The following is a 15,000-nucleotide window of genomic DNA, read 5'->3' on the forward strand; positions in this document are numbered from 1 at the left end:
GATGTATTGTGCTTGTTGTCGTTGGTGTTGTTTTTGTTCGTATCAGTTGTTCTATTTGTATTTGAATCTGTGTGTTTTTTTATGGATGTTTATGTTGTTCTTATTGCCATTGTTGTTGCTATTGTTGTGGTTGACATTCATTTATAACCATCGTTATTCGAATTCTCCCCAACCCCCTTCGCCTCAGTGAAAGCACAACAGGGTACGGCGGACAGTCTGCGGCCACACCCTCTCAGTAGCCGCCCTCATCGTCTTCTGATGTCGTATCCCGTTTACTTTGGTTGTACGTCACATATTGTACTGGACATTGTTCATTCATCACCAGCGACTGTGGAAATAGAAAGGAAGAGATGAGAGAAAGAGAGATATGAGAGAGAGAGAGAGAGAGAGAGAGAGAGAGAGAGAGAGAGAGAGAGAGAGAGAGAGAGAGAAAGAGGTGGAGGCACATGGCCTAGTGGTTAGAGCAGTAGACAGGCGGTCGAAGGATCGCGGGTTCGAATTTCAGACCGGGCAGTGTGTGTGTGTTTATGAGCGAAACACCCTAAGCTCCATGCATCTCCGGCAGAAGGTAATGGTGAACTTCTGCTGACTCTTTTGCCACAACTTTCTCTCACTCTTTTCTCCTGCATCTAGCAGCTTACCTGCGATGGACCTGCGTCCCGTCCAGGTGGGGAACTTATATGCCAAGGAAACCGGGAAAACCGGCCCTTATAAGCCAGGCATGGCTCCAGAAGGAACAACAGAGAGAGAGAGAAAGGGAGTAGGGAGGAATATCAATCACTGTAACAGCAAAACTTCACTGGAAAAAGCTACACTGGTATTTTTATAATTGCCATATCACAGTATTCACCAGGCTATCGGATGTTGTTTTACATCGCTGATCACAATATGCTTCGCATTGATCTGGTTTTTGAATGATGCCAGCCAGCTGGCTAGGTGAGCAGGCCAAGATCCATGCCTGATCGGGAGGCTAATCCATTTACAGCCGAGTGGACCGCAGCAATGTGAAATGAAGTGTATTGCTCAAGAACACCATGAGCCGCTCGGTCAGGGAATTGAACCCACGACCTCACAATCACGAGTGCAACACTCTAGTCACTGGGCCATGTGCCTTCACACTTTTATTCTATAAATGTTAAAAATTTCATAGTACACCACACACACACACACACACAGTGTCTGTCCCACAAAGTGAGGGCACTTGGCTTTATGCCAATCCGATGAAGAGCCACTTCATTACAATCAACCGTAAATGTATTTTGGTAACTTTTCACATGGAATTATTTACGTGCAATGGCGTTACAAACTGAGTAACACCGAAACAGTTGTGACTAATTAACTAATTGTATATACACAGGTGTGGCTGTGTAGTAAGAAGCTTGCTTCCCAACCACATGGTTCCAGGTTCAGCCCCACTGTGTAGCACCTTGGGCAAGTGTCTTCTACTATAACCTTGGGCTGACCAAAGCCTTGTGAGTGGATTTGGTAGATGGGAACTGAAAGAAGCCTGTCGTGTATGTATGTATGTATGTATGTATGTATATATATATATATATATATATATATATATATATATATATAAAGTAGTTGAATGAATTATCCTAGTATGGATAATTCGGTTAACCGATACCCGGATAGCAAATTCACGTCAGAAATACATGGTTGAAGCTACATGCCAAGGGCAGAGATCATGTGCTTTCGTGTGGAAATTTGTGTGTGTTCATCATGATGCTGACATAAGTTCCTTGTCTTTCCTGATGAGAAGGCGGCATAATGCACCCCTTATTCCTTCGAAATTAGGAATATGCAGTCTTTGAAACATATGTCGAGAATAAAGGAATTTTGTTTAATCGTCGTTCAACTCCATTCTTTCATTTATTTATATATATATATATATATATCTGTAAATATAATATGTGACAATTATTCGGTAGCCATGATAAAACTCCGAGTTTCGGATGCCGAGGTGGAAATCCATGCCACCCTCTCTTCAGTTATCCGGCCATTGGAGAACTGATAGCCAGATAACTGAAGTGATGGCGGCGTGGGTTTCCACCCTGACATCCGAAACTCGGAGTTTTATCATGGCTACCAAATAATTGTCACATTTACAGATTTACAGATAAATTCTTCTATTTACATAATATCGAGGTCTCTTTCATTCTTTTGTTGTCTTACTATTTATATATATATATATATATATATATATATATATATATATATATATATATGTAGAAGGTTGAAAAGGAACACACGAGTTGATTTATATAGAAAAAAAGTCAAGGTAGAAAATGCTAAAATAATTTTACAAAAAATATTTCCGTACCAGTTTCAGTCATTGAGACTTTTTCAACTATAAGTATGGAAAACAATTAAATTTTGGAAAAATTAAAAGAAAAGTTTTTTAAAAGAATATTTGCATAGTATTCAAATACAAGGGGCATTTTCCTTGTTTCTGCCTTGACTCTCTCACCCCACACTCATGGTCATGCTGGGGCTTCACGGAGAGAATCAACAGTTTCAAACAAATGTTGGCAAGAACATCCCCTGTTTATCACAATTCATTTGGAAATTAGACACGGGGCTCTTTGAGTGGAGATATAGTAGACAGAGTAGTCCTATTCAACAACAAGAATAGGTGAAGAGTTGAACTTCCAACCACCGTTCAACCATCTGTTATCCAAATCGAGGGATCTTTTCGATTTGAACGGCAGTTTTTAACATAATTTCTAGGTAACTAAAAAATATTTAACTTCGTATACTGGTAGAATGTGTTTTTAAAACATCTTTTTCTTTTGGCTTTATTGAGAAAATTCTATAGTTTGTAAGATATTTGTTGTTTTTTCTTCAATTTCTGCAATTTCAACCAAACACTGACGTCTATTGAGTTAAAAAACATTGTGCCGTATGAATATGTCCCTCGTTTAAGAAACAGATTAGGTTTATTTATATTTGTGAAGAAAAAAAAAAGATACCCTTCTCCCCACCCCTAACCCTAAAACAGACTGAAATGCAATAGATCGATACTGGGGTCATAATTATGGGTGACAATTTCATATGACACCACTAGAAAAAACTGCCGTTCAAACCAAAAAGATCCAAATCGAGTATAATCGTCAGAGTGATCTCCCCTGACAACCCATACCATCCGTGTGCTCCCCTCCCGCTCTGCAGCAGGAGCAACGTTATCACAATTAGCCGCCACATAATCTAACCGTTATCTTTCAGTTACTTTAAATACCATTTTTTGCTGGGGAACTGGGCAGCCTCTACCCTGTCGGCTCTCAAACTATACGCCAACAAATTAAGAAGTAGGAAAGCACATTTTATAATATAGTCCCAGGTATATTATTATGCCTTAGAAAAACGGAATGGTCACCGGGGTCGATGAAAGCTATGGTCATAAAACGGTTTTTAATCATAGGTTTTATCGACGAGGTATGACCCCAAGTTAAAGAATGATAACAACAACAACAGCAATTCACACTTACCATTTTCTCCTCTTTGACAGGTGGATTCCGAAGAAACAGCATTGTCGGAGCGTATAAGATATTTACTGTGGAAATCACCCAAATCATCCTGAAGAAAAAAAAATATTATTCAAAGTTGCAAAAATTTGTTTGACTCAACTCATTTCTATTCAGTTCTTATTCCTTACCTCCACATCTCACTAAACTAACCATTTTCTTTTCCTAATCTTGTTCTTTTCTAATTTTTGTAGATGAAACACCCACACCCCTATCTACGATGACCAAAAGCTATCTTTAAAAATAACCATTTACCTCCCTGTTGAATGCGCCTGAGTATTCTGCAGACAGTGATCTTCCGGCAGAATCAGTGAAACACTGTGTGTGTGTCGAGGTTGACCGTTTTAATTACAGGTACACCACGCACACGCATACACACACTGTATTATCGTTTGAGTGGTTGAGTATTCCAAGGACGCTTAACGACATAGCCCTCAGGCGTCCTTCATTTATGAATGGACCTTCTGAGTGGCGAGGCCAGCTGACGGGCTTCCACACAGTTTCCGCCTGCCATTTTCTTCTTCAGAGAGCTTAATAAAACACTTCTCGAATGTATATCTCACTGAGATTGAACACAGAACTTTGTGATAGACAGAAACCCTTCTTGACTACTCCAGCATGGGCAGATGTCAAGTATAAACTTAAAATGAGAATATATATATTTCTTTACTACCCACAACGGGCTAAACATAGAGGGGACAAACAAGGACAGACAAAGGGATTAAGTCGATTACATCGACCCCAGTGCGTAATTGGTACTTAATTTATCGACCCCGAAAGTATGAAAGGCAAAGTCTACCTCGGCGGAATTTGAACTCGGAACGTAACGACAGACGAAATACTGCTACGAATTTCGCCCGGCGTGCTAACGTTTCTACCAGCTCGCCGCCTAAATGAGAATATATAACAGCAAAAGTCGTTAAAAAAACTTGATACTAGACATCACAGCAGAACAATAAAATACTTTCCAGTTGCAGAACAAACCTGGGAAAGACGATGTCACCTACTCTGGCCGGCCGAGTTAAAATAGTCCTTTAGAGGGGAGAGCAGCAGTTGGACAGCAATGGGAAAGGATACTGTCTGAATAATGCAAACAAATCATGTGTAATAATGGCCTGCGTACGTGCTTGAAACAGCAGAGCTCAAAATAACACCGTGGACATCATTTATCATACGTTCATTTATACTCGAACGTGGGAGGGTCCTCTCTGTAAGATTTAGTCTTGACGAACAACTTCTTCGAAACGTTGTGTGTTAAACATGCAACACGATTTAATGATGTCAGCAGACTATCAGACTATGGCGTTTCGGCGTAATTTTGCCTTTTCAATGGTAGACACCGCCACAGACATCTGCAGACAGCCGTATAGAAAGAGAAATTCTTAGCTAGCTCCAGATGACCGAAATGCATCGGTCGGTTATATCAATTCCAGTACTTGACTGGTATTTATTTTCTATCCAGCCCGGAATGAAAGAGAAAGTTATCCCCAGTGAAAGACATAAATATCTCTACACATTTTCTCTGACGATCTACCGATTCTGGGAATTATTTGCCTTCATTTATATATATGTATAGTAACACATAACATTATATGTATGTATATGTATATGTATATACGTGTGTGTGTGTGTGTTTGAGCTACGAAACGTATGGACTGCGGACATGCAAATGAGTTTTGTCAATATATGCATGCGTTTATGTGACACTCATTGACATTAATCTTTCTCTATAGTCATGTGTGTATGTGTATAGAATGTGTGTAGATGTTTGAAACAATGATTGTGTGACTGGAATAAATTTTGTTAAAAAAAAAGTCACGACCATCCAATAAAGGCAGGCCACTTACCCCTGAAATCCTACGCATCTCACAATGGCCCCACTTACGGCAGGACCTAGAAAATGGAAAACGTAAAAGTGTGAAATAAGATTTATAAACACACACACACGACGTTTGTTTATATATAAGTTAGAGAGAGAGAGAGAGTGGGGGGGGGGGGAGAGAGAGGGAAGGAAGGAGTGTGTGTGTGTGTGTGTGTGAGAGAGATTGAGAGATTTATGAAGTAAATTCTCGGTGAAGCAAATCTTCGATGTAATCGAAATTTCTAGTTGTAACTGGTTGACTTTATTTCTTTTTCTGAACACACTTATATATAAACATATATAAATATATAGAATGTTGAAATGTGGTGACAATAACAACAACATCACCATCAGCGACCACAGCCACTACGATCTGAAAAGAAACCCCCTACATCGTTATTCGGCTTGCTAGAAATAGGTGTGAAATCTCACCGTACCATCTTAAAAAGAAAGGGCAATTTCTTTTAAGATGATAGGCATAAACAACAACAACAACAACAGCAGCAATAACAACAACAATATTAGTGAGACACATTCAACTGAAGTGTTGCGACAGAAAGACAAACTTACCGACAGCAAATCCCAAACAAAATGCCACATCTGCAATGGCGTAGACGCTACCGTAAACAGACACATGACGCAAATCCACCAAATGACCCATTAGCGGCATCATGGATGAATCCACCATTCCTGTGGAGAAGAAACGGATTACATGTTGCAATTGGAAACATCGAAATATTTTAGTTCACCAAAATAACGCGTGGATGATGTAACTTTGGTTACAAAATGCCTAGGAAGATAATTACGAAATTCAAATGAATTAAAAATTAGTTGGTGTGTATTTAGAGCTTAGGTAAACATGTTTCAGTGTTATTAGATCTCGTCAGGGAAGAATGGTTTTATCAGTTTTACTCATCAGGTCTTACAAGGCCTCGCAAGATTTTCAGTGAATGAATATTTGCAGACATGTTAAAAGAACGACAGAAAAATTTCTCAAGGGAATTAAACCCCCAAACTTTGTATATATATATATATATATATGGCTACATATTCACACAAATTAAGCATTAGCTGCAGTTCTAAAGTAAAATCCTGTTCTATATGAATTACTTAACGCATGCGTACTATTGAAAAGCGAAAAGCTACAGTTTTTTTTCGTCCGGGTAAAACACAATATACTTCAGAGCCAGGCGAAAGAAATCACCCCGAAAGTGATCGCAAGAGCGAAATATGCGTATTTCGCCGTTTTTGTGGATTGTCAGTATTACGTATTCGTGTCACTTCCGAAACGAAGTGGAACCGGCCAGCCTGAAGCATATAGAGACAGCGTATTTACAATACATTTGATGGAGATGGTTAAAATAAGTACTGTACGAGAAAGAACCTGGGTTCGATATAATGAACGAAAACCACCGAAGACTGTGGCCTTGTATGACCGCAGTCTAAATACTGAAATGTGAATAAGAATTTAAATAGAACTCCCAAAGCAAACGGCTCCCCCCGAACCGATTCTCAAAAGACCACGTCGGCTCAATTAAAATAGTACTTACCAATTCCAAAACCTACAGCAATATGCGGCACTATTAAATGGAATATATTCTTGGCAAATGGAATCTAGAAGAAATATGTAAATTATTATTATAATTAATGAAATAAGATGAGGCAAAGAAAAAAAAAAAGGAGAGAATGAAGAAATGGAAAGAGTGATTAAGAAATCGAACTTGAAGTGAATAAATAAGATCAAACTTCGTTTTAGTCACCCACAACTTTAAATGGTTGACTTCTTTTTTTGATTTAGTTGCATCTTGTCTCTTTGATTCTATTGTTACGTCGTACACAGCTAGTCATTGTTTTATAATTGTATCATTGTATTTTATTCTTAATCCTGTAGAAGTTTTGCAAATGTTTAGAGGAAATCTCAACGACATCATGATGAAGTCTCATTTATATCATAACTAGCACTATGACCCGGCGTTGCCGGGTCATAGTGCTAGTGCATGCATATACAGCTGCGTACGTGCGCACATACACGCGAGTGCTGTCCAAATCTCTGACCAATCACATACAGCTAGCTGGCATTCAATTGATGTATCAAGTTTCGGGCATTTTGATTGGGTTTGGGATAGAAAATTCGCAAAAAAGTCACTTATATTGATTTTTTAATGGCTTTGCGGGGTGACTGGGGAAATGTAAAGATGTGCACGACCACCCTTGGACGGTTTTGAATGACCATAGAGAGTGCGAGCCCTCTAACTGAAAAATTGTGGATTTGTATAAAGGACACACACACAGATATTTTGCCGTTTATATATATAGAGATAATATTTTGAAAGCATTTAATACGGACATTTCAGATCATTGCTCAACTGGTTAAGGTCAAACAACTGACAAGCAAATCACACAGACATTTTGCCATTTATATATATAGAGATGAAGTCTCGTTGATATGTTGATGTCTCGCTGATGTTCCATCACTGCTTCCTTTACATGTCGGTAATGTCTCATCGAAGCTGTTTAAGTCCAAGTAAACATTGATCTAGAAAACTTGTGATCAACGGCATTCCAGCCACAACCATCCTGTCCTTTTGTATAATTTTCTTTAAAGATGGCACTGCCATTTGAGAGAATTTAGCTGTTCTTAATAACAGGATAGTGATACGATAGAGGGTCATTCGATGGCTCGTGTTCTCTTCATATATTTTTGTTATATTCTTTCTCTTTTTTTTATATTCTTTCTCTTATCTTCGCTCTTCCTCCACATCTATTTCTCTCAATATGTCCATCTGTCTTCCGTTATGTCACTCAACATCTGGTATCCAGTTGTTTCATTGTGTCCGGTTATCTCCCCTTCTCTCTCATGCATCCAGTTATCTTTCCTTGCATCTGGCTTCTACTGGCTCGCTCCCTCTTCTTTTGACCCTTCCCCTCATTGAATGCCACCATTGCTAACTATCTCTTGCCATTTTATCTTTTCTGTATCGTCTTCTGTAATCACTAGGACAAGGTTCGATCCTACTGCCGGAATCTTTTGAGCTAGTAGTACCTTCTAACATGACCCTGGTTCAACTAAAACATCGTAAATGAAAGTTGATGAACGGAGACTGTGTGGAAGACTGCTCTTGGAGGAACTGTTTTGATGTTACACTTTATCAGCCGCCATATTTAATCCAACCATGAGGTCATTGCGTGCTTGTAGCGGGGTCAGCTGTCATCTACGAGACCCAGTTTTCGGTCAGCGGTTTGATAACTTTCTTTCTTTCTCTCACCAGTTTTATAGACCAATAAAGGAGATGTGGACGATGCTTTTCCTTCCATGACCAAACCAAACAAACAAACAACCTCCCCCCCCCCCGCAAAAAAAGAAGAGAGAAAACTTTACGAGAAACAGACGTTTACTTACTGCGATCATAAGAAATCCGATCATCAACATTCCGAGTAGAGCAGTGAGCCATCTGGAAAAAGAGAGAGTGAATCAGAGAGAGAGAGAGAGAGAGGGAGGAAGGGCGAAGAAGGTTAGAAACTGGGGGAAAATAATATACTTTTAAAACACATCATACGGCGTAGGAATGGCTGTGTGGTAAGAAGTTTGCTTACCAACCACATGGTTCCGGGTTCAGTCCCACTGCGTGGCACCTTAGGCAAGTGTCTTCTACTATAGCCTCGGGCCGACTAAAGCCTTGTGAATAGATTTGGTAGATGGAAACTGAAAGAAGCCCGTCGTATATATATATATATATATATATATATATATATATATAATATATATATATATATATATATATATATAAATAGATGAGTGTATTTTTACCTTGTTAATATATATATATGTGTGTGTGTGTGTGTGTGTGTATGTATGTGTGTGTATATGTTTGTGTGTCTGTGTTTGTCCCTCCAGCATCACTTGACAACCGATGGTGGTGTGTTTACGTCCCCGTAAATTAGCGGTTCGGCAAAAAGAAACCGATAGAATAAGTACTAGACTTCCAAAGAATAAGTCCTGGGGTCGATTTGCTCGACTAAAGGCGGTGCTCCAGCATGGCCGCAGTCAAATGACTGAAACAAGTAAAAGAGTATACTAATTTATAGATTAACGTTGACTTACACATTCATATAATCACTTATAGTCTCTCTCTTTCACACACACAAACACGCATACAATCACGTACGCGCCCGCTGTGTACACAAGCACGCACGCACACACTTACTCACACGAGACATATAAACCGGCACTCCGTCGGTTGCGACGAGAAGGGTTCTTCGCAAGGTTCTTCAAACACGACCACTAATCAACTGTCGTCTTAGTCTGCTGGCTGTGGACATCTGACACTTTCCCTCTTGGCCAGAGAAATAAGCTGAGAGTTTTCATCAAATAATAATACTAATAACAATAACAACAACAATAACAATAATAATTTCAGATTTTTGGCACAAAGCAAGAAATTTCAGGGGAGGGGTTAGTCGATTATATCGATCCCAGTGCGCAACTGGTACTTATTTTATCGACCCCGAAGGATGGAAGGTAAAGTCGACCTCGGCGGAATTTAAACTCAGAACGTAAAGACGGACGAAATGTTGCAAAGCATTTTGCCCGGCGTGCAAACGATTCTGCCAGTTCGCCACCTTAAATCAAATAATAATAATAATAATAATAATAATAATAAAAATAATAATAAATAGTTCCAGTTATAGTTTCAATGTGTTGACTGGAATATCAGCGAAATAAGGAAGACTGACAGGCAAATCCGTAAGCTGCTGACTTGCAATAAGATGCACCACCCAAAGGGTAGATGCAGATCGTCTTTATCTAGCCAGAGCTGAAGGAGATCGAGACCTGATCAAATTGGAAATACCTTACAAAACCATCACAATTGGACTGACTAAACATCTTGAAACATCTAACGACTGGATGCTAAAACTCGTTGAAAACCATGAGAGACGTAAGAAGTTTCATTCTGTCATGAAGGAGAGCAACAACTTTGCTAATGAGTTTCTGCATGAGTTTTGCTAATGAGTTGAACAGCACGATGGAATTGCAGCAACTGTATTTGCAATCAAGGTGAAATCAATGGCAAAGCAAAACACGTTTGAACAACTGGCTGATGGGCGGGAACAAAATCCTCTGCATGGCAGATATGTGGCCAGTAACAAACCAGCTGATGTAGACCAGAAGCATACCCATCAGTGTCTATGGAGTTCTGGGCTAAAAATCAGAGAATAAAGGCTCAAGATCAGAGCTTATTGACCCGGAACTACCAAGCAAATGTGATAAAAAATGGAGTATTTGATCCAGGACTGCAATCCAATCAGAGACGAGCTGCGTAAAAGTGAGTCGGACAAATGGTGACCACACCTGCTCAACGCCAAAGAAACATTAGAGATGTTGCAGGCTCAAGGCATGTCTGCGTCTCAGCAACCACGTCATTCCCAGCCCTTCATTCAGTGGATGTTGACAATAAATGGAGCACCTGGCCCTTAAAATAAATCCCTTGCACAGAAAGTAGAAGAGTAGGTGTGCCACTCTGGTCAGACATAAATTAGGACAAGGCACAATGGTTGGGCAGTTATATATATGACAGACGCAATATATGCGTTCGCCACCTCTGCTTGATCTTTCAGGGATAGCTTTCTCTTACCCATCTCTGGGTGAGATTGGCCACTCGGCTCATTAGTTCACCCCAGGTCTTCTCCACTTGGAGATTTGAACCAAACCAAACTCCGAACATATCAACCAGTCTGTGTGTCAATCGTCCCACGACACTGTTGGGCGGCATATACCTGCCTTTCCAGGTGCCGAGCAGCAGCCTTACTGACTTTCCTTTTCTTTCTTTCTTTTACTTGTTTCAGTCATTTGACTGCGGCCTTTAGTCGAGCAAATCAACCCCAGGACTTATTCATTGTAAGCCTAGTACTTATTCTATCGGGCTCCTTTAACCGATCCGCTAAGCTACGGGGACGTAAACACACCAGCATCGGTTGTCAAGCGATGTTGGGAGGACACACACAGACACACACACACATACATAAATATATATATACATATATACGACGGGCTTCTTTCAGTTTCCGTCTACCAAATCCACTCACAAGGCTTTGGTCGGCCCGAGGCTATAGTAGAAGACACTTGCCCAAGGTGCCTCGCAGTGGGACTGAACCCGGAACCATGTGGTACGTAAGCAAGCTTCTTACCACACAACCACTCCTACGCCTGTTGATTTTTCTCCCCTGTCTCCACTTCGTATTCTCATAGAGCAGTGCCAACCTGGTCTATATACCTGATGTCCGACATTGTAATGGTACGTCATCTGCGTATGTTGACACGGTCCTCCCATGTTCCGGTTCACACGGAATGCCATTCAGCATCTCCAGTTTCCGTAGTAATATCGCTAGATTCAGTACACACAAAAGAGACGAGAGGGGACAACGTTGGTGGATCGAGCGCGTGATACTAAATGATTCCGACAGGTTACCATTCACCCGAACTACTGAACAGATGTCGCTGCATATTGCAGCAATCTGGCAATGGAAGGCTCTGTAGCCTACAGAATGATAGAATTATTATTATCATTAAAGGCAGTGAGCTGGCAGAACCGTTATCGCGCCGGGAAAAATGCTCAGCGGCATTTTGTCCGTCTTTACGCTCTGAGTTCAAATTCCACCGGGGTCGACTTTGCCTTTCATCCATTTGGGGTCGACAAAGAACCAGTTGAACACTGGCGTCGATGTAGTCAACTTGGTCCTGTGCCAATATTTGAAACCAACTTATATGAAACATATATTTAGTCTATAAACATGGAGCTGGTGTTGGGATCGTTGGCGAGGAGAACCCATTTGAGTTCGCATAAACCTAGGTTTATAAAGAAAAAAAAATTTTTTAAAGGAAAACTGGTTCCAGCCAGTTACGTCCTTTGCACTTCTGGGTTGGTGAAATAAGTACCAGTTATATCGTTGGGTCTATTTAATCTCTCATACGAAACATTCAAGTCTTCCGTTCAAATTGGCGACACAGAAATCATCAATTCGCTGCACTAGGGAGTTCGCTGTTTCTCTATTCAAATATCGTCGGGGTCAACCTGCATTTCATTCCTGAAGGGTTGATATTGGAATCGATTCGGTATTAAGGACCAACAGCAACAACAGCAGTAGAAACAACAACAACAACAACAACAACAGCAAAAACAGTCAAAGTGTGATAATGACAACACGGAGAAGAGCGAAACTAGCGACAATATGCAATAGCAACCACCAGAAAGAAAGACGAAGAGCAGTGAATTCGCAACAGCACAAACAATAGCAACATTAACAGCAAACGGAAAAAATACAAAAACAAAAAACAAAAAAAAAACAATAGCAATAACGATATTAACGTGCCACAACAACAACAACAACAACTAAAAACAAACAGCAACAAAAAACTGAGAGCAACTGTAACAATAATATAACAACAGCCAATAACAACATTATTGACAACAATAAAGGTAAAATAACAATAATAACACGGCCACCCTCCCCATCCCCAGTTGCAGCAGTAACAACAACAACAACAACGAACAAAATAGGTTTAAACCAACAAAAATAACAACAATATAAAAGTAATAACAACAGAGACGAAGACAGTTTTAAAAAAAAACCTCCCCGTTCTTCCCCCCCGCACCAAAACAGAAAAGCAAAAAAAAACACCAAAAAACCCACCCAGCAGCCACAGTCTGCAGCCCCCCCCACCACCTCGCCCCATCTCGTATCATTAACATAAAATATAAAACAAAAAAGAAATAAACCAAACAAAACAACAAACTATAAACTGTTTTCCGATTGGTCCCAAAACGATAAAAGATGGCGTCTTAACTGATTTACTATTGATTGTTAAATTGTTTCTGTTTGCTATTCAAACAGGGAATCGATTGTTAATGGAAGAGAAGGAAGAGGAGGTGGGGCGGGGGCGTCGTTACATTGTTGTACATATTGTTGTAGTTGTTTAACCCCAGGTCAGTTGTGACGGAGGAAAACCTATGATCAAAGCTGTTCCCAACGTTGACCATCACGTCTTTCTGTATATCTTGGACTCTATTATCCAATGTGGCTCCTTTGATTCAAGTCTTATCGTGATTCCTCGACCATCTGCGAATAGCAGGTCGATTGGCCCCACAGAAGAAGCTGAACGAGGAGTCAATGTGGTGGTCAAGGGAAGAGTGTCGTCATTAGCTTAAAGTCAGTGTCGGCGTTGAGGGTGCGATCGTTGTATGCTGTGGTGTTCGACGGACAAGTCCTTCATTGTTATATGATGCATTCGTTAACTCTTACATCAATGGCAGCGGTGATCAACTGCTGATATTGTTCTTTTCCTACTCCCCAGTCATATCTGGTCTCCTTGCTTTACTGATATGATCATTTTCTATGAAATTCCATAAAATCCCGAAAGTGTCATCTATCAACACAGCCTCTGGTTCGTATTCCCACCACTTTTCCATCATTGGAAATCCACGAACTTGGTTACTATCCCAATGCACTCTTTTACCAATACAGTCATGCCTGTGTTTATACTCCTTTTGTACTAGCTTACTACGCTCGCGTTGAAGATTATTAATGCTTTCGTCTCTTTCCCTACACTTTCTGTATTTGCTATTTGGCTGAGTTTTACCAACCACTGTCTAATTTCTTGTTCCCAAGTGGCTTTAATTAACGATTCAAATTTTCGTTTATGTCAAATTGGTAGTGTTCCTCGGTAGCACTTCTAAGTCAGGGACTTCTGGAAATAATCCATTGTAATCCCCAGCCTCAAAGTCCCTTGAAACAGACCGGCTAGTTCATTATAGTCGTGCCTAGAGTTCTTACCCACCACTAGTTCTCTATATATTGCTAAAGTGGAATTTCTACCACCTGCATTGCGTGGCTACTTGTGGTTGGTAAGCGCCTGACGACATTACAGGTACTAATAATAAATGATTTATATTCGTCAGAGCATCAGAAGAGATGCTTTGCGATACTTTATCTTGGCTCTCAACGTTCTGAGCTCAATTCTGTCCGAGGCCAATTTTGCCTATCGACCTTCCAGGGTCGATAAAAAAAGAACCAGTCGACTGCTCCTTCACCTAGAATTCCAAGCCTTGTACCTATTGTAGAAGGAATTATATTTATTGTTATAATTGTTGCAGGCATCCCTTTCCAGCTGTGATAAGGAAGAGCTGTGTCGATGTATGCAGATGACGTCACCTTAATGGTGTCGGACATCACGAAGGTGGAAGTAGTCAGCTCCATGCTAACAAAGTTGGAATTAATGACAGGAGCAAAGATAAATCTGGACAAAACGGTGGACTTACGGTTTGGCACCTGGAGAGGCAAGTCTTTGCCGTTGATTGCTGGACAGACGGATCGGTTTAATTGCTGAGGGTCTAGATTGGTCCGAATCTCAAGTGGGATGAGGTTACGAGCAGGATGTTCAATTTTACTCAGAAATGGGATGAGAGGAAGCTATCTCTGGAAAGCTGTTTTTTTTTCATACTGGGTTTGGCAGGACCACGAAGAATATGGGTAGACATCTTTCAGATTTGATAAAAAGTAATTAATAGCGAAAGCCAGTTGAGGGTATACTCAATGGGTAGACATTATTTCTTGAGA

At 40.3% G+C, this 15,000-nt stretch overlaps 1 protein-coding gene across 1 annotated transcript in view; it reads right to left on the minus strand.

Moving 5' to 3' along the window:
• Positions 1-118: 118 nt before the first annotated feature.
• Positions 119-15,000, minus strand: part of LOC115231184 (synaptic vesicular amine transporter) — a 31,756-nt gene continuing 16,874 nt past the window's right edge. Inside the window, exons 3-8 of the mRNA XM_029801260.2 lie at positions 8,789-8,840; positions 6,939-7,002; positions 5,959-6,078; positions 5,375-5,420; positions 3,492-3,579; positions 119-328 (exon numbers count right to left, since the gene is read on the minus strand). Coding sequence (XP_029657120.1) covers positions 233-328; positions 3,492-3,579; positions 5,375-5,420; positions 5,959-6,078; positions 6,939-7,002; positions 8,789-8,840 — 466 coding nt within the window. The 3' untranslated portion in view covers positions 119-232. The remainder of the gene's footprint in view (positions 329-3,491; positions 3,580-5,374; positions 5,421-5,958; positions 6,079-6,938; positions 7,003-8,788; positions 8,841-15,000) is intronic.

This window comes from Octopus sinensis, unplaced genomic scaffold, assembly GCF_006345805.1.
Source record: "Octopus sinensis unplaced genomic scaffold, ASM634580v1 Contig17701, whole genome shotgun sequence".
NCBI lineage: Eukaryota > Metazoa > Mollusca > Cephalopoda > Octopoda > Octopodidae > Octopus > Octopus sinensis.